The sequence below is a fragment of the Botryllus schlosseri genome, chromosome 7 (genome assembly GCF_051294905.1).
Source record: "Botryllus schlosseri isolate E-star chromosome 7, Bs_hap1, whole genome shotgun sequence".
Lineage (NCBI taxonomy): Eukaryota > Metazoa > Chordata > Ascidiacea > Stolidobranchia > Styelidae > Botryllus > Botryllus schlosseri.
The window spans coordinates 2139849-2158038 of record NC_137242.1 but is presented as its reverse complement, the minus strand read 5'-3'; the positions used below and the strand labels follow the sequence as shown (position 1 = coordinate 2158038).

Below are 18190 nucleotides of genomic sequence, written 5' to 3'. Positions count from 1 at the left end.
CATAGCCTCTGAGTCTTTAGGAATCTGGGGTAAGCTGTAAAAAAGTTGCAAAAGCTGCTTAGTGATTACTATCGATTCGAGCGTGGATAGTGCAGTCCGATTTGAATCGGTTGTGATTAGAATTTTTAGTCATGTCTCGTCTACAACCACTGTGCTATACAACAACCAGGAATGAGAAATGAGCATTGATCATGGATTGGGATTAGGATTTGAAAAAACTGGAATTGTAAAATTTTGTCGGATTAGGATTGGAGTTTTCTTCCGAACGGATGAGGATTTTGATTCGAAGCTTCGGATTTGGATTAGATTAGGACATAGAAATTCCAAAGCCGCTCATCTCTGAAAACAACAGTTACATCACTTTTTCGAAGTACTGTTGTGTTATTTTTCGAAGTTACTCAACCGTGACTGTGTCCTATGAGCGAAGTAAGTGACTTTGGTGTAAACGTCACTTTTCTGTGTCGAAGTTCATGATTCCTACAAGAAAATAAGTGGCGATATAGATTTGAAAGTAGTAGCCTGTGCCTTTATGAAATGGCGGACGAAATTTCGATCAACGACAAGCAGGTGCTGAAGGTTGTATTCAATCCGAATTTGCCCGTCGGAGAGATCGAAGAAGCCGTTCAACCTGTAGACGACGGTAGGCTACCGTGTTTTCAGTCTTTTTATGTTGAATTTTGAAGATTTGCAACTTAAAGATTGCAATATGTAGGCAGTACAGAAAAATATCATCCTGGTATCATATGTGATATGAGAGAGGGAAAATTTATTCGGTCCCATGAAAACTACATAGCGGCCCTGTGGATATACGCAGTTCACACAGGCCTGATTGGAATCTCGGTACGTTTTGCCTGATATATCAGGGGAGCATTGAAGATTCCTCTGTGAGCACAGGCGATTTTGGTGTGAGACAATCTCGTTACCTGTGAGACACTGACGATTTTGCTGTGAGACTATCTCGACACAGGTGATTCTGCTGTGAGACAATCTCGTTCCCTGTGAGACACCGAGGATTTTCCTGCGAGAAAATCACCATTGCCAATAAGAAATACATAGGCCACCCGCACAATAGTGATTTACTCGCAGGTAAATCCTCCCTATCACTTTTTGTCGAGAGTGATCTTCAAGAAAAACTATAGAGAGAATAGCGTGGGTAAGGCAAGCAGTGAGCAGTGAGCAAGAGCCTCCCTGTCAGGTGAGCACGGGGCGCCAATTCATGAGGAGCATTGTGAGCAGTAAGCAAGGCACCCGGCAAGCCGTCAGAGGAGCACCTGCCACTCTCCCACGTTGTTCTGGTGCTCAGGTATTGAGTCTAGAGTGTTTTCGGGGTGTGTTCAAGTTGATTTAGTAATCAGGTATCGCGCAGGTAAACCTCCAGCAACTAAGGTCTCGGAATTCTGTGGTCGACCTTGGACGGACTCGAACCCGCACCCATTGGTATTGAATCCGCGGTTATACCACTGCGCTATCTCGCCCCACAATTATATTGTTGAACAGCAAATAAATTATATAGTAGCCAAATATTCCTCTACATCAATATTGATATCAACTAATCTGAGAACAGCTGCCCAAGCTCCATATTATCTGTCCGAAAATTTGCATCTTTGTGACGTACGTCCAAAGTAGACCATGAATTGACTAGGACGACATTGAGGTGTTATTTCTTTAATTAATGGACAAGCGTTCAACTTGATGTGTTTGAGAATTGAGATACGAAATCCCGTTCTTCACATTCGCTTCTTTTTCGCTCCCTCATCAAGGATCACAGATGAACTTTCGCCGATCTGGATCTGCGTTCCAAATGTTGGAAGCAACCACTATCGGTAAAAATCGGCGACAAATAAACTCAAGACATGAACACACCGCAGACACACCCAAACATGATACCTGAGTGACACCTGCGTCATACCTGATTATTAGACAAACTTGAACACACCCCAAATACACTCCAGACATAATACCTGAGATACCCAGAGAAGATGCAGAGTGAGACCTGCGTGAGACCTGCATGATCTGCGTGAACTGCGTATATCCACAGGGCCATGCATGAATACAAAGCAGAATGTGATTTGATTTAGAACCAGGCTGTAGCCCAGAGTGGAATTGGTGGCAAACGTCACGCGCAACTTTTCATTTAATTCTTTAAATATTCTATGGAAGAAACCCTTCTGTCACGCGCAACTTATCGACGAAAACAACCACTGATTCCAGTCTGGGGTAGCGAAGGGATCCAGAGATCATCAAGTCATCTAAAGCCTGTAGGGCTGTAGCAGCACTCTAGAAGTCGTTCATATTGCTTACTCTAGACTGGAAGTTATACATTTTTAGCTCAACCCCTGCCAAATTGGTTTTAATTCTCACGGCCCATCAGGTCCTGTAGTAATTGCAAAGCGATTAGATAATGATGTTAATACTGCTACAGTTTCTATTTCCTTGTATAAGATAGTGCCTAACTCTTCAACATGGAAGAGCGAATTCTTATGTGAAATGCCTAAATGAATTATTATGTGAAATGCCGAAATTGTAGTATATGTCTGTTGTGTGCTTTGTAGTTTCTCTGAATGTTTGATTGACACACACAGGTTAGTTAGTGATTTTTTCAGAATCTGTGAATCAAAACTTTCATTATTGGGAAATATAAAGTAGTCTACTAGCAATGTTATGGTTCTGGCCCATGCAGTTGTTAGGTTGCCTAAAAAATGCTGCACATCAAACTTGGCTTAATTCCAGCCCGTAGAAGTGTAGGTATTTGAGTAGCAAATTTTTGGTTTAATAATTACTGGTAATTTTTTTCAAATTTTACTTGCTAGTGGCTAGCCCATGAAATTGTTAGATTGTCTTAAAACGCAATGCATAAAAACTTTGCTGAATTCCGACTAATAGAAGCGATGTTATTGCAGTATAAAGTTTTGAATTTAAAAAATGGTATTTACAGTGATTCTACCATTCAGCCGAAATGTTGTTGCAGAGTAGGCCTATATGTGAACGAGAAGCAATATGTAGCCTATTTTATATGCCTTGATCTTTATGATTACTAATACCTTGAATCAAGAGGTATTGACTAGCAATTGCACCAAAGTTTCCAATTTCGACATTTTTATAGCAGGGTTGTAACTAAGTCACGAGGTTTCGAGTCGCAAGTAAATTTCACTTAGCTTTGACTCGAGTCAAGTCGAGTCATTTTCCATTCGCCACCGAGTCAAGTCCAAGTCAGTGAGTAGAGGGTCCAGTCCGAGTCGTAGGGTTGTGACTCGAGGCCAAGTCATTATGTTCACTGTTCAGTTTTGAGTTCAATCAATTTTTTCAACTCTGCTCGAGTGATATAGAATGGCTCGCATTCATAATATCGTAATTTTGCTCAGCCCTAACAGTTTCTGGCCCTATTTTCCAAGTATTTGTACTGATAGACGAAATACCAATAATGTGGTGACTTACTGTGCTATTCTTCGAAGTTACAATGAAATGTCCGTCATGACCGCCGTAGTCTGGAGTCAAATGACTTGGTCCGAGTCATGCACAATGACTCGAGCCCAAGTCGAGTTAATACCAGTGTTGGGATCAAGTCGCTACCTTCGAGTCACGAGTCATTTCGAGTCGTTGCACATTTTGACTCGAGTCAAGTCAAGTCAATCGATTTTCGAAGGTGACTCGAGTCAAGTCAAGTCACTCAATTTTTGAAGGTGACTCGAGTCAAGTCGAGTCAAGTCAAGTCAAGTCACGAGTCAAGTCACAATTCAAGTCAAGTTACCTTTTTTCTGATACGCCAAGTCAAGTCAAGTCAAGTGATTTTAGCAAAGTGACTCGAGTCAAGTCAAGTCGTACGAAAAAGGTGACTCGAGTCATCCCAACACTGGTTAATACACGAATTGAGTCGAGTCATGTCATGACTCGAGTTTTTACAAGCCTGTTTTATCGCAATTTGATCCAAGTCGATGTTGTATTTTAGAATCTAAATTCAATCCCGAACTTCTGGAACAAGTAAAGAATTTGGAGTTGAAAGGCGTGAAGCACGCGGAAGCCAATCGCATGGATGACGCTTTGATTTGCTTCAATCAGGCCATTGACTTACTGCCAGAGTATGCCGCCGGATATAACAATCGTGCCCAAGCTAGAAGAATGAAAGGGCTCAATCAAGGTACTAGTTTATTGCTTGATACAGTGGTTCCCAACCTTTTTTCGTCTCGTGCCCCCCTTGGCCGATATTTGAGCTAAAATCCCCCCCCCCCTATGAAAAAGTTGCCTGTGACAAAAAAATGTGCTTTTTAACGCGCAACCATTTGTTGACTGAGCAAATAATGGCCAAACATATTCAGATATGTCCGAACTATGGCGAATGCGGACCGCACTATACTTTGGTAAAGTACAGTCAAATTTGACCTGTTTTTGACCGGTCAAGTAGCCGCTGACGAGGAATAAATCACCAAGTCCGCATGCTATGGACTTGAGTTGAAACGATGAATTTGGTAGGCCTACGGTATGTTTTTCACGTTAGCTCATATGTTGGCTTAAAAAGTTAAACAATTTCACTAGCGGCCTTGTGCTGAATTCGGCTTGACGTTTTCCTGCTTAATAGCAATTTGGTCGAGAGGTTGTCCTGGACCCAACGAAATCGTCTCGTGAGCCTCACTTTATCAGGGGGTGTAATATCTACGGAAGGCATTGAAACATACACCTAGCTTGAAATCCGCCAAAGAAACATACAATTGTAAAGAACTAATTTCTACTTAATAGTTCTATACCCATAAAAATCTAAAAACCTTGTGAACCGGGCAGTGTATCTTCGGATACAATGCCAATGCCAGATTCCCCCCTAAAAATTTCAAAATTCCCGCCTGGTTGGGAACCACTGGCTTAATACATGTTACAATTTTAGATCTAGGCCTATTTAGATAGTGAAATATGGAATGTTTGTCTAATAATAATTCAATCAGGGGATAGGGTAAATGAATCTTCGCGATTAACATAAAATAGTTAATGACCAGGGCTGTAATGACTCGAGTCACAATTTTTCGTTGACTCGAGCCATTTTCCGTGCTTAAGACTCGAGTCAATTTGTGTATTGACTCGACTTGTACTCAAGTCCTTGTGCATGACTCGACAAATTCTAAATGAAATATTCAATTTTCTCATGTCAGGACCGACAGTATTGAAAAACAGGCCCAGAAAGTGTGTTTATCTGTTTGAAGAAACATGTTGAAAAACGAGTGTATTTTGAAACCAAAGAGTTTCACAGAAATCAGTTGAACGTTCAAGTTCTAAATTAATTTTTTTTCAAATTTTACCGGCTACATGATAAAATTGTTATGTTATCTGAAAAAAATGATACACAACAAATTTGGCTCCATTCCGACCCGTAGAAGCAGAGTTATTGATGTTCAAAATTTAGGATTTCAGATCGTTGTATTTACGGTGGGTAGATCTATAATAAATAATGAAAGGATTTGCCCCCGTAAATACTATTCCTTTCAAATCCAAAATTTCCTACTACAATTGGAATTGAGACAAATTTGTGGTGCACCGTTTTTTTCAGATAGCCCAACAATTTCGTGAGGTGGTCAAACTTTTATATATATTTTTATAGAATCAATCCAAAACTTTGTTCTTATATAGCAATGCTTCTATAGGTTGGAATTGAGCCAAAATTAATAGACATCCTAATAAGTAACAATTTCATCAAGTAGCCTGTAAAATTTGAATAAACACCCTGTCTGCAGAGGCATATGACGATCTTGAAAAAGCGATACTGTTATCAAACGCCAGTGGACGCACAGCATCACTCGCGTTTGTGCAGAGGGCTCTTTTGCGAAAGTTGGATGGTGAGGAGGATAAGTCGCTGGACGATTTCAGGAAAGCGGCGGCCCTCGGAAATGAGTTTGCAAAACAGCAGGTGTGTGTTATAATTGGGGTCGGGCACAATGGTTCCAGTCGAGTAGTAGAGATGGTTTTTACAATTACTGAAATTATACCCTCCTTAACTAATTTATCAACGAGACTTTATATTTGCGATAGTATATTTACCACTGTGGAAGCCTTCAAAAATTACTGTTTTTTTCAAATTTCACTGGCTTCTTGATATAATTACTGGGGCAAGTTTTTGTTGCAGTCAAATCTGTGGAAAGTTGCATTTATTTTTCACAAAAGTTGCACTGAAATTATTTGGATATGAGATACTCAAATCAGTCCGTATGCAAGGCACTGTAGCACAACTTCAACAAAATCAATAGCCTGAAAAAATTGACCCTGTGAAAATATAATTTTCGGTGGTCCAGCCTGAATATGTATGTCAGATCAGAAAGGACCTCAAATTTAAACGACAGTGAAATAATCGAGCGATCTACTTACATATAGTGCCAAATATTTGTAGCAAAAAGTTGGTTGAACGAAAAATCGAAAAAACTGTCATGAAAAACCGAAAAAGTTGAGAAAAGTTGCAAGAAGTTGAAACATAACAATCCTTCAAACTGCTTAAAACACCATACTACATAACTTCTGAGTTCGCAGAAAGCTGCCGCAAGCTGTAAAAAAGTTGCAAAAGTATTTGATTTTAAAAATTTTTGTCGGTTACCCCATGAAATTGCTATGTTTTCCGAAAAAAACGATGCACATCAAATTTGGTTCTACTCAAACCCGTAGAAGCCAAGTTATTGTTGTTCAAAATTTAGGCTTTCAAATTACAGTATTTACGGTGGGTAGATCTGTGATAAATAATGAAAGAAAATGCCACCGTAAATACTATTTTTCCAAATCCAAAATTTTGTACTCCAATAACTTCGCTTGAACCGGTTGAAATTGAGCCAAATTTGTTTCGCATAGTTTTTCAGACAACCCAACTATTTCATGGGGTAGGATAGCCATTTAAATTGGATTTTTTTTATCTTTCTTCTTACTAAATAAATCCAAAATTTATGCTATAATAACTTGGCATCCACTAATTAGAATTGAACCAAAATTGGTGTGTATCGTTGTTTTAGGTAACTCAACAATATTATCAAGCAGCCGGTAAGAAGAAGTTATTTTTGAACAGCCCTACTATGCATGTTTGTGGAAATGACATCGCGATCAACCCGCAACATTGTCGCAAATTGCAATGCAATAGGCATGGTCGAAAAAAATACCAATTTATCTTCATTGTGATGTAAAACTGGCATTCTGTTCTTTATGGTATGTGATGATATCCTACACCAACACTCAGTATCATTTTGGTCGCCATTTGTATTTGCAGGTCGTTCAGGCAAACCCATATGCTGCATTGTGCAGTCAGATGCTGGGTGAAGCTATGTCCCGACTACATGGGGATTCAGCTAAAGAATAACAGTGCTTATGCAACCCTCGGGAACAGGTTAAATCGATACACAGTGTTAAAAGGACTGACCAATTTCTGTGACATCCTTCTGATTTTGCGAAGGTTTGTCCACTGCATTCACACACAGTTGATATTATATCTTATTCACTCAACTTATCACCTCAATAATTTCATATTATTCAATTTGAATGTATTAGCATCTTGGATATTTTCAATTGAATTGGTTTCTTTGAAGTTGCTTGCTGTCATGAAAAGGTTGTGTTTTCTGGATATTTCATCACCGACACACGTTATTACCAAGTCTGAAAGACAGTTGTGGAGACTTGGCACCTGGATAATGCTGGTTGGTTTATCACACTAAATAAGGGGCCCAGGAGCATTTTCTTTGTGTGTGTGGGCCGTGGGGGTTATGAAGTACTGTTTTGGCCCTGCCGGTAAACCAATTCTAATCTAATTTATGAAATGTTTCTATGATCTCATTTTAAGTCTAATCTAATTTCTGGTTAATTGCAAATGTTGCAGGACAACCGTATAGAGCAGTGGTAACCAATCTTTTTCGACTCATCGCCCCCTATCAATCTTAGGACAGATTCCAAGTTTTTAAAAATAAATTGAGTAATTTTTGATAAAATCTAATTTGGAATAAACTGTAGCAATAATTTTAACTGTAATGAATGAAGAAAAATTTCCTTGTTTTCAAATTCTGCAATTTTGTGTCGCACAGCCTAACGAGTGTATAAGGACTTTCGCGACGGAAAGAATCAGCTACCTTGATTTTGTCGCAAGTGACAAGAATGCTTCTCTTGCTACGTGATTACTTCCATGTTCCAAGAATCCCCACCAAATCACATAGTTTCTTTCAAAGACCTTGTTTTCTTTGCTCTGTATTTTTCTAAAATCATTTTTTAGCAGCTCATGTTTCACGGGCCCAATAATGTACAGTACATTGTACCCTTTCATGTTTTGTGATACAGTGTTGCACCTGTCCTGCCTAAATCATTCTTATGGCGCAGGTACCATTTTATATCCCAATTTTACCGGCATGTCATTTTTCTGGTGGGCTATTGTTTAGCAGCACCTACGCAAAGCTCATATTCCGGTCGATCTTATCGTTGAGTATATACATTTATACATGTCACACAGTTCCGCGAACTTTACCATGACGGTTACTCGGCCTTCATTTCTTTAACATCCGAATATTGCTTACGTTTTAAGAGAATCACTTGGTGAATGCCATCGTTTTCTTTGTGAGCGATTACTGATTAGTAGGGCAATTTTTTTTTGACCTAAAAAACGGAAGATTTTGACCTAAAAAATATAAATTTTGACCTTTTTTGACCTAAAAAAACTGAAATTTGACCAAATTTTGACCTCACGTATGCAAATTAGGTGTTTTCGCATATAATGTTAAAATTGTACTACTTATCTTCATTTCTGGTTGGAACTGTCTGTCCTTACAAAGTAGATTGGCCTGAAAAAACGTTTTTGGCTCGAAAACTGACAGATTTTTACATGAAAAACTAATATTTTAACGAAATCTGGCCCTATGAAGAATTCCAGTAGTTACATTACGTATTCTGGTGGAAATAATTAAAATTTGTTGTAGTACAACGAAAGATCCTTTCCTACATTCTCGGGTAGAAAGTGTCTGTCCTTACTACGTAGCTTGCCAAGAACGAAGAAAGAACGTTCAACAGCAGCATTTGTTGGCTGACAACACTCAAGTTGTGTGCACACTGCTGGTGACAAACCGTGTTGCTTCATTCTGACAATGTTGTCTATATCACAATTTTTCAGCTTGCGCTTCTTGATATAAGAACCATGCAATGTCCAAGCAGTCTTGCTTCAGCTAGGATATTGCGGTACGTTGACCATAAAACCATGTCACCATTTGTTTCATTTGACCATTTATGATTCACAATGAGCAGACGATGGTCCGTTCACAACGGTAGGCCTATAAAGTAGGCTACAAGCTGTAAAATATCAAATGATAAGTTCACCGACAGCACAAAATCTACGATACAAACGAAATGCAGAGGTCAAAAAATGCTTGACTTTGTAAACAATTTTGACAAATTTTGACCTAACGCTACAATTTTGACCTAATTTTGACTTTTTTTGACATGTCAAAAAAAAATTGCCCTACTGATTAGTGAGAAAGAGACTGGTGTCAGAATATTCCATCCATTGTAGGCCTATGTGAATATTGAAAATATTTCTTACCTCAGCGACTAATGTACGGAGAGGGTCTTTTAATAGTCCTCCATAATATTCCAGGTTCAGATATATACGGGGGATTCGGGTTATAAGTAAAGAATGGAGGAATCGTAACACTCATTCCCAAATATAGCTCACCTAACACCCAAAGTTCTGTTGACTATTTGGAAGCAAATTAAACGACTGATAAATCAAATATTCACCCTAGTCGAGGGGTGCCGGCAGAAGATGAGGTTGAAAGGTAACCGTCGACGTATAGCGAAAAAGGGCATCGTCGAGGCACGTTGATATTGATGTTCAGCTGAGAGAAATAGCCATTATTTACTGCACAACCCTTGCACTCACGGAAATCGTAAGGAGGGTGCCGAGAACTATTTTCCCTTTCTGAAGGTGTCACGATGTCAAAATGGTTGAGAGCCACTGTCCTACAGATTCAACGTGAGAATGTCGTAAGTTCATCGGAACATCAACGGAGTGGTCAGTGATGCTTTATAATCATCGCTTTACACTTTGTTGGCTATATCTCAAGCCAAACTAGCGGACCCTCTGATTTTGTTTGAATATTGCATGTAGGTCTATAATGATGTTGAGACGAAGCTCAAGAAAGTTTGAAAATTACGCTCTCCGTTCGATGGAATGGAAACCGAAATGAATCGTTTCGTTGCAAGGGAGCAGTGCCAACTAACTCATCGCACAACTGTGCTATTATTAGCCAACCGCAAAGCCGTCACTTTTCGCTGTGAAAGGACCGCAAACTGCCACTCAATTCGTGGGAGTTAAGACTTATTAAAGACTCTTGGACGCAAAGAACTTCAATATATAATTGTATAATATATTCATGATGAAACGCACCCGAATATTTTCGGCTGACACACGGCAAGGGTAATCGCCAGCAACTTTCAATTCTCTGCTAGTTGGTGACGAGTGTTAGCTGCAAAGATTTGTATTTATTTCAACATGAATATATTATACAATTAGTTGTGTGAATCCACAGCCATCGGTGCATGCGAGCCATGTTTGAATTCGAAGTAGCACGTTCCCAAGTGTCTGAGGTTTGTTTAGGCTCCTTCACTGTATCTTTATGTGTTTTCAATCTTGAGCGGATGGCAATATAATAAAAACCGCTTACTTACAGGCGCAATTATAGACACCCTGCTTCTTTCCCATTTTCAATCAGATATACGACTGTAAAAGGCGAACCATATCAAAGTTTATGCCGAACACAATATAAATATACGTGAAGTCCGCCCTCAAAGTCACCACTCCAGGAGTGACCGAGAATGCGTAAAAATTGAAAAAGCGTCAAAACACTACACATCCATCCCAGACGAGACTTCCTGTTCTTGATATCTTATCGAAATATCGGTTGACGAAGGGTCTTCTCGCAACAGCAGAGGTTCGTATCCGTCCCATTCCAGAGAAGCGGCCTGACTTTCTACCTAAAGTTCGGGACAAGTTGTCAGCAAAAAATGGCTGACGAAATCAAAGATCAAATACGGCTCGGCGAAAATCTGGTCTTCGCTAAAATCTTGCGGATTCGTCAGGTTAGTAAAGGCTGAAAACCACATAGTACTAACCGTGCCTACAGAGGTGGCATTGGAATCAGTCGATCTGCTTTCCCGAGGCGAAGGCAGTTCTCCGTATTCATCATCTGTCAATCCCGTGACTCGGGCCAGAATGCCATCGACCATCTCACTGATGACCTCTTCCTCTGTCGATTCACACTCTGAAAACATTCACGACTTTTCAGCCTTTTCAACTAGAATGGTGGCTATACAGTATTTTCAAGTTGACTTTGATATCAAATAAGATTTCATTCTCGTAAAGTACGCAGTGCGCATGGCTCTTCTCTACTTCGCCTAGGCCAAGATGGGTGTCTGACCTCTAAGACTACTCCAAGTCGTTTCGACACCTTTCATTGTATCGCAATTTCGTGGTGTTTCGAAATGATGAAAATATTAATAAACTTATACTGATACTGCGAATGGCAAATGTCTGTACGCCGAGCCTGGTTCGTTTTGCACGATACAGTTCTCCTGTGGCATTTTGAGGACAACCAGAAATTAGATTCGAATTTGAATTACAGCTACACAATTTTGACCCAAATTAGATTAGCATTAGAGCGAAACTGAGATCGCAAAAAATTTGGAAATCGAATTAGAAAGAAATTCATCAAAAATCAAGTTCAGATCATATCAAATCAGATTTGCATAAGTGAAATGAAATCGGGTAATATTGTGATTCAAAAACACTGAAACTTATCAACTTGTCACTATATCAGAGTTGAATGGCTGTGAAATTACCATCTTATCCAAATTAAATTCGAATTAAAATCCTGAATTCGCGAAAAACTAAAAAAATTGAAATAAATTCCCAACTAAAAAGAAACACAACAAAAATCAAGCTCAGTTCATATCGAACCATACCTTGTTCTCATAAACATGATATTGGCAAATGTCTGCACACCACGCCTGGCTCGTTTCGCGATATACTATGCAGTTCTTCCGTATCATTTTCAGGAAAACCAAAATTAGATTACAATTTGAATTACAGCCACACAGTTTTTACCCAAATTAGATTAGAATTAGCATTACTGAATTCGCAAAAACTTGTAAACTTGTAAAAAAATACAACAAAAACCAAGCTCACTTTATATGAAATCAGAATTCATCCCCATAAGCATGCGAATGGCAAATGCCTGTACTCCGGGTCAGAAATTAGATGAGAATTCAAATTAGACCAAAAAAAAAAAACATTTCACAAATCAGAATCGAATTAGCTTACCAGCATTCCAGTGTAATTAGTCACTAGATTGATTAGGTTTCCTAAGTCAACTGTCGACTCACCCGAGCCTAGCGACAAAACCTCCAGTGTGACGTCAGACAGCCCGATGGACCGGTTGTCTTCATCGGCGATGGACTCCACGGCAGAGTCGACGATTTCCTTCACGTATTCGCTCACGAAGGTTTTAAATGAGGACATCGGAACCTGTTCAGCGCATAAAGGCTCTCGATAACGAAGTATACTTTCGCTTTTTCGTAGTGGACAATATGTTTTGTGTACTTCCAACACGGACTCTATTCCTATTAGTAGATGCCAACGCACAGGACTTTGAAAATGTTTAATTTATCATAAAAAAAGTTTCGAAAAAAATCTCAAATTTTACTGTCAACCCCATGAAATTATTGAGTTGTCCACAAAAACGATGGAAAACAAATTTGACGCAATTCTAACGAGTATAAGCGAAATTATTTGACTTTTTATTCATAATTCTGAGAATACCAATCCCCGTCCACGCTATTTTTGCGAATACAAAATTTTCAACTGCAATAGCTTCGCATTTACCGGCTGGAAGTGAGTAATATATTTGGAAAAATCGTTCTTTTAGACAACTTAACAATTTCATGGGGTTGACAATAAAATTTGAAAATTTGTTTACCGTAATTTTTGTACAATAATGTCAAAATTTTCCAATCCACGTACTTTCACGTCTGCCAGTTGAAATCAAGTCAAATTTGAAATTCGATAGAAAGTTACGGCATTACTTCTACTTGAGTAGAAACACAGGCTACTTTGTTCACCACTGTCAAGTAAATAAGAATCTTGGTATTGAAAACGACCACGTAACCCTTGCTCACCTTAACGTATTCTTCATCATCTTTGCTTTTCATGAAGAAACACTCCTCCCGTAGTAATGTCGACTTCGTCTTAACTTTAAGCGGCGTGTGCCTGTAGTTATCGCGGGTGTCCTACGAAGTAGAAATGTCGAATGAGTGATTGATAGGGATGCATCGCACAGCATGACAGCAGATTCGGACAACAGGATAATTTAATAACTTGTCAAATTTGCCGCTAATATAATTCTAATCTAATTTGCGAAATGTGTCTACGCTGGAATAAAACTAGCTTTAATTCGAATTCTAATCTAGTTTGGAAAATAAAACTGTGTCTCCAATTCTAATTCTAACCTAATCTGGAAAGAGACTAGATATGAATTTAATTCTATTATGATTGTAAATAAACTGTGAAGCTAATTCCAATTGTAATCAATTTTGGAAAAAAATGTAGCTATAATTCCAATTCTAATCTAATTTGTATAAAAACTGTGTAGCTAATTTTAATTGTAACCTAATTTGGAAAAAGACTGTAGATATGATTTTAATTCCATTCTCATTTGTAGATAAACTGTGAAGCTAATTCCAATTTTAATCAATGAAAAAAACAGTACCTGCAATTCTAATTCTAATCTAATTTGGATAAAAGCTGTGTTGCTAATTCCAATTCTAATGTAATTAAACTGTAGAAATAATTCTAATTCTAATCTGATTTGGATAAAAAAAAACTGTTTGGCTAATTGCAGCTAATCAAATTTGGACAAACTATAGATAATTCTAATTCTAATCTAATTTGAAAAAAAAAACTGTATCTATACTTCTACTTCTAGTCTAATTTCAGAAATTTGAAACTAGGTAGCTAATTCTAATTGTAATCTAATTTGAAAAAAAACTAGCTATAATTCTAATTATAATCTGATTGGAAAGCTGAAAATTTTCTAGTGGTCTAAATCTGCATAACAGAATGCGCACCTTGACGAGAGGTTGCTCGTGGCATATTGCGAAATGAACGACTTTGGCAGGGCTTTGAGCGTTTACCGCTTGGGCGGCGTCGCCTCTGTGGAGGCCCGTGTATTCTGTCTCTGGCGTGTCTTGCGAGCGTGTTTTGAGACTGTCGGGCGACGCTAAAATGGAGGTTATCGTAACTGGAATTGTCTGGACTAATGGAAGTGGTGGAACTGTTGACCAGTAGGGTTGTTTATACATATTACCAGGGTTGTAATGACTCGAGTCATGACTCGACTCGAGTCCGACTCGAGTCACGTTTTTCAGATGACTCGACTTGACTCGAGTCATTTTCTCAAAATACGGAAATGACTCGACTCGACTCGAGTCAATTGGTGTATTGACTCGACTTGGACTCGAGTCATTGTGTATGACTCGAACCAAGTCATATGACTCGAGACTCAGACGGCCAAGACCGACGTTTCATTGTAATTTCGAGGAATAGTACAGTAATCACACTATTGGGATTTCGTCTATTGGTACTGGTACTTGAAAACACGTCCAGAAACTGCTAAAAATGACGAAAATTAGTATATTATAGATGCGAACCATTCGATATCACCAAACAGAGTCATAAAAAGTGGATTTAACAAGCCTTTAACTGTAAACTGGGAAGTCAACATAATGACTTGGACTCGACTCGAGTCATAATACCATGACTCGGACTCGAACCTCTGCTCGGTGACTTGGACTCGGACTTGACTCGGTGGTGAAGTGAAAATGACTCGACTTGACTCGAGTCAAAACTATAAAACTGAGATTGACTTGTGACTCGGAGTCTTGTGACTCGGAGTCTTGTGACTCGGTTACAACCCTGCATATTACTAAACATCGATTGTATAACACCAACCTAATGCTGCATTTCCGGTGCTGACGAATGGGCTTTCAGTTTCTTCATCCTATGAAAAGAAAGGCGTTGCCGTTTGGAATGTTTGATTGAAAATCTGATTTTATAGTTCAATTGTGCCGCTGTACAGAAATCGTGTATAGCTTTTAAGTCCGTTCACTAGCTACATTTATCAATGCTGCCTTGTTTGAAGAATTAACTCCTCAATGCAGTAAGGCAAGACGCACTGGAAAAGTTTCTCAAGTTTCTAAACGCATCTACAAAGTATGTTGAAAAATCTTCGAATGTCACTGAAATAGTTACTGGTAAATAGTATCCATAAAGATGCAACACTCAATCAATGCGATACTCACTTCGATTACCCTGTCGATCAACGCAACGGGCTGAATTTGCGGGGAATTCTGGAAAATTGAAAGGTAATTTTCATTCAACCTATTATTTCTAACATATATTTACGATTTGTCGATTCGCCTGCACAATGCACACATCATGTATAGCCCTGATAATTTTTTTGCGGAAAACGCAAATATTAATGGGGTGGCGCCTCTTGAATTGCATGCCTGCGATAACAAAGAGCTTAGTTAGCCTATAGCTTAATTCAGGGGTCACCAACACGCGGCCAGCTCGGTCATATTTTGCGGCCCGCGATCTGATTTGAGATTTGAGAAGTACGCTAAGTAAAGCACTTTGCCATGCTGAAATTGATGATATGCAAGGGCCCAGACACTGCCAAGGCCGACACGCTTAGACAACGACTTCTAGGGCTTTCTCACAAGATCAAGTTTTACGACGAGATAGTCTTTCAGCTGGTACCGTGTCTCGCTAGCCCCAATAGCGATTCCTGTCGCTGAAAAGTGTTGTTAGGCATCGTGCGCAGCTCATAGTTCAAAATAAAATGAAATTGCTGATCATGATATTTTGTGATATATTTGTATTTCTTTAATAAAATATGACTTATTTTGTTGCAACTATTCAGTCGCCCGTGTTAGAGAGCACAGCGTTGACATGTTTTAGAAACGTGGTTTCTAACGTGTGTCACGTAAAGTTTTCAAAACGTTGTTGCTCAACTGCGTGGATTATTTTCGCTCAACATTGCTTTCTTGCGGCCCGTGGCCTCCACATAATGAAAAGTGGCCCACGACCAGTGGCGTGCGGTGAGGTTCATGGCTGTTGATGCACACACTAATAACCGTTGCAATTCCATATTTTACAATACATGTAGGACTGGTCGCTATTGTGCTAAATGGGCAAGTTTAGACGGATAGTAATTACTATCTCTTCAATTACCGGTATAAATTATTCGAAGCACATGAAAATAGCATCTTCAGATACAAATTTTTTCGGTAAAAAAAAACACTAGATTTGCCGAATTTCGAAGGAAAGTGTACTAGGCCATGTAGAAATACACTAGATCTAGTGTAAAATAACTAGGAGTGGCACCACTGACCAAACAACGACAACGCAGGCTATGTAAGTATAGCTATCACATACCACAATTAGGGGTTATATGTATTGCAGTCGAACACAGCATAGAGGACACAAACAACGACAATGTGGCTGATGCAAGGAGCTATCACATACCACAATTTAACGTAGCTATGGATGGAAAATATATAACAGCTACATAAGTAAAGGAATGTATTGGCTCCGCACTGCGTATTGGCCGTCGCTACTATATAATTCCTAGCTACAAGACTGTTGGATTCCGGAATCAATAGCGCGTTTCACTGCGCTTCGATTGTCCAATTGTTAGCGAATAGTGCATGAGGCAGATTCGTTTGTGCCTCACCTGGCCATTGTTTCTCTGCGATGGCATTGTCTGTAATAAAGCCGAATTTCACCTTCATTGACGATTTTGAGGGGGTTCTGGTGCTTAATATTTGGATTTTCGGAATCAGTATGACGATAGCCGTTGATTGAAACCAGTTATTATGAATTCCGAGCTATTTATGTTGAATTGCATTGTCGCAGGTGAGGCACGACCCGCTCGTGCCTCACCTGTGCCTCACCTTACGTTTGGCGCTGTATTTTTGATTAATAATCATGCAGATTGATGATGTTGGGTGATAAAAATGTTCAAATTTAGTTATTTATGAACATCGATGTAAAACATCAATAAATCATCGACTCATCGAGGGTTTTCACGATTTTCACTTACTCACCCAGACGACAGGTGCGGCACTGCCTCACCTGCCTCATTGGACCGCACGTCACTGCCAACGACCCTTTTTTGAGTTGGCGACCCCTAATTGATGCCACCGGCGAAGGAACAGGCATTTAGTCTACCAACACGTCATAATGCTCGAATGAACGTATGTATAATTGTATATGACCGCAAAAAGGGTTGATACGTTCCACATATGTCATACATATGTTCCACATATGTCATACACCGTACCTAAATTGCCAAATCTTCGTAAAGACCATATAATTGCTTTTGCGTGGTGTACAAGTTGTTCGATAGCCAAGAGTAAGAGACATACGGCCGAATTAATTTAATATCAGTCGGTATCAAACGGAGTACCATAGTACCATCAGTTTTATTCATAATGTCATGAGATCAATACACCACAAGATTGCGATACAGTGAAAAGATAAGAAGGGGTGTCGAAACGACTTGAAGTTGTCTTTGAAATCAGACATCAAACCAAACCTGGGCCTTTAGGCAGTGTAAGAGGCATGCATAACATAGGATTATGCCTTTCTCTCGAAATCGACAACTGATGGGCAGGCCTACGCTACGATACTGATTACTATGAATGATACTGTCATATTCGAAATAAAATTCTACAGACCTGCCCAGCGCAGGGTACGCTAGTATCTATAGATAACTTGAATATTACGGGGACTCACTTCATCATCGCTGTTATCGCGAGCATTCCTACAGCAAAGTATGCTTTTTATGCCCTTTCTGCGCAGTCCCTTCGTCATTTTGTTTAAATATTGATAGAGTTCACGTATCCGGAAATCCCCGAAAACTTCACTCATGCAACTGACTGAAAATCCCTAAATTTTGCTTTCCTACAAATCCGGTAGCTAGGCAACCGTTCTACGAAACAATTCCGAAACCCTAACAGCTTTCCATCGACAAGTTGTTCGCGTTTATAGAATTGATCGAGCATCTCGCTGATCTATTGATCTTGAACCTTAGAAAATTCACAGGCAATACCCAGTACCAGTTTATCTCGCTTTGTAGTCCTCCAT

At 39.3% G+C, this 18190-nt stretch overlaps 2 protein-coding genes across 3 annotated transcripts; one reads left to right on the top strand and one right to left on the bottom strand.

Moving 5' to 3' along the window:
• The first annotated feature begins 393 nt into the window (after nucleotides 1-393).
• LOC145442275 (tetratricopeptide repeat protein 36-like) lies at nucleotides 394-8534 on the top strand. 2 transcript variants are annotated; one of them, XM_080320179.1, is made up of 4 exons: nucleotides 394-640; nucleotides 3947-4135; nucleotides 5715-5887; nucleotides 6972-7202. In XM_080320179.1, the coding sequence occupies exons 1-4, from the start codon at nucleotides 535-537 to the stop codon at nucleotides 7137-7139; spliced, it is 636 nt and encodes a 211-aa protein (XP_080176305.1). In that variant the 5' UTR covers nucleotides 394-534; the 3' UTR covers nucleotides 7140-7202. The 2 variants fall into 2 exon arrangements, with proteins under 2 accessions (XP_080176305.1, XP_080176306.1); XM_080320180.1 differs by lacking the exon at nucleotides 6972-7202 and adding an exon at nucleotides 7223-8534 and having other exon boundaries at nucleotides 404-640.
• Nucleotides 8535-10710: 2176 nt separating this feature from the next.
• LOC145442270 (uncharacterized) lies at nucleotides 10711-18182 on the bottom strand. The gene is made up of 8 exons (XM_080320174.1): nucleotides 17840-18182; nucleotides 15340-15387; nucleotides 14990-15038; nucleotides 14107-14258; nucleotides 13159-13269; nucleotides 12367-12508; nucleotides 11098-11246; nucleotides 10711-10959 (listed from the first exon to the last, which is right to left on the bottom strand). Exons 1-8 carry the CDS (start codon nucleotides 17972-17974, stop codon nucleotides 10831-10833), a joined length of 915 nt encoding a protein of 304 aa, XP_080176300.1. The 5' UTR covers nucleotides 17975-18182; the 3' UTR covers nucleotides 10711-10830.
• Between the last annotated feature and the right edge of the window lie 8 nt (nucleotides 18183-18190).

Excerpts from the sequence above, each read along its gene's own strand:
- LOC145442275 (XM_080320179.1), top strand. The coding sequence starts at position 535 with ATGGCGGACGAAATTTCGATCAACGACAAGCAGGTGCTGAAGGTTGTA. Across the intron at positions 641-3,946 it reads CGTTCAACCTGTAGACGACG|AATCTAAATTCAATCCCGAA; the intron begins GTAGGCTACCGT and ends GTTGTATTTTAG. Across the intron at positions 4,136-5,714 it reads AATGAAAGGGCTCAATCAAG|AGGCATATGACGATCTTGAA; the intron begins GTACTAGTTTAT and ends CCCTGTCTGCAG.
- LOC145442270 (XM_080320174.1), bottom strand. The coding sequence starts at position 17,974 with ATGAGTGAAGTTTTCGGGGATTTCCGGATACGTGAACTCTATCAATAT. Across the intron at positions 13,270-14,106 it reads ACGAGCAACCTCTCGTCAAG|GACACCCGCGATAACTACAG; the intron begins GTGCGCATTCTG and ends TCTACTTCGTAG. Across the intron at positions 11,247-12,366 it reads GGTTTTGTCGCTAGGCTCGG|AGTGTGAATCGACAGAGGAA; the intron begins GTGAGTCGACAG and ends GAATGTTTTCAG.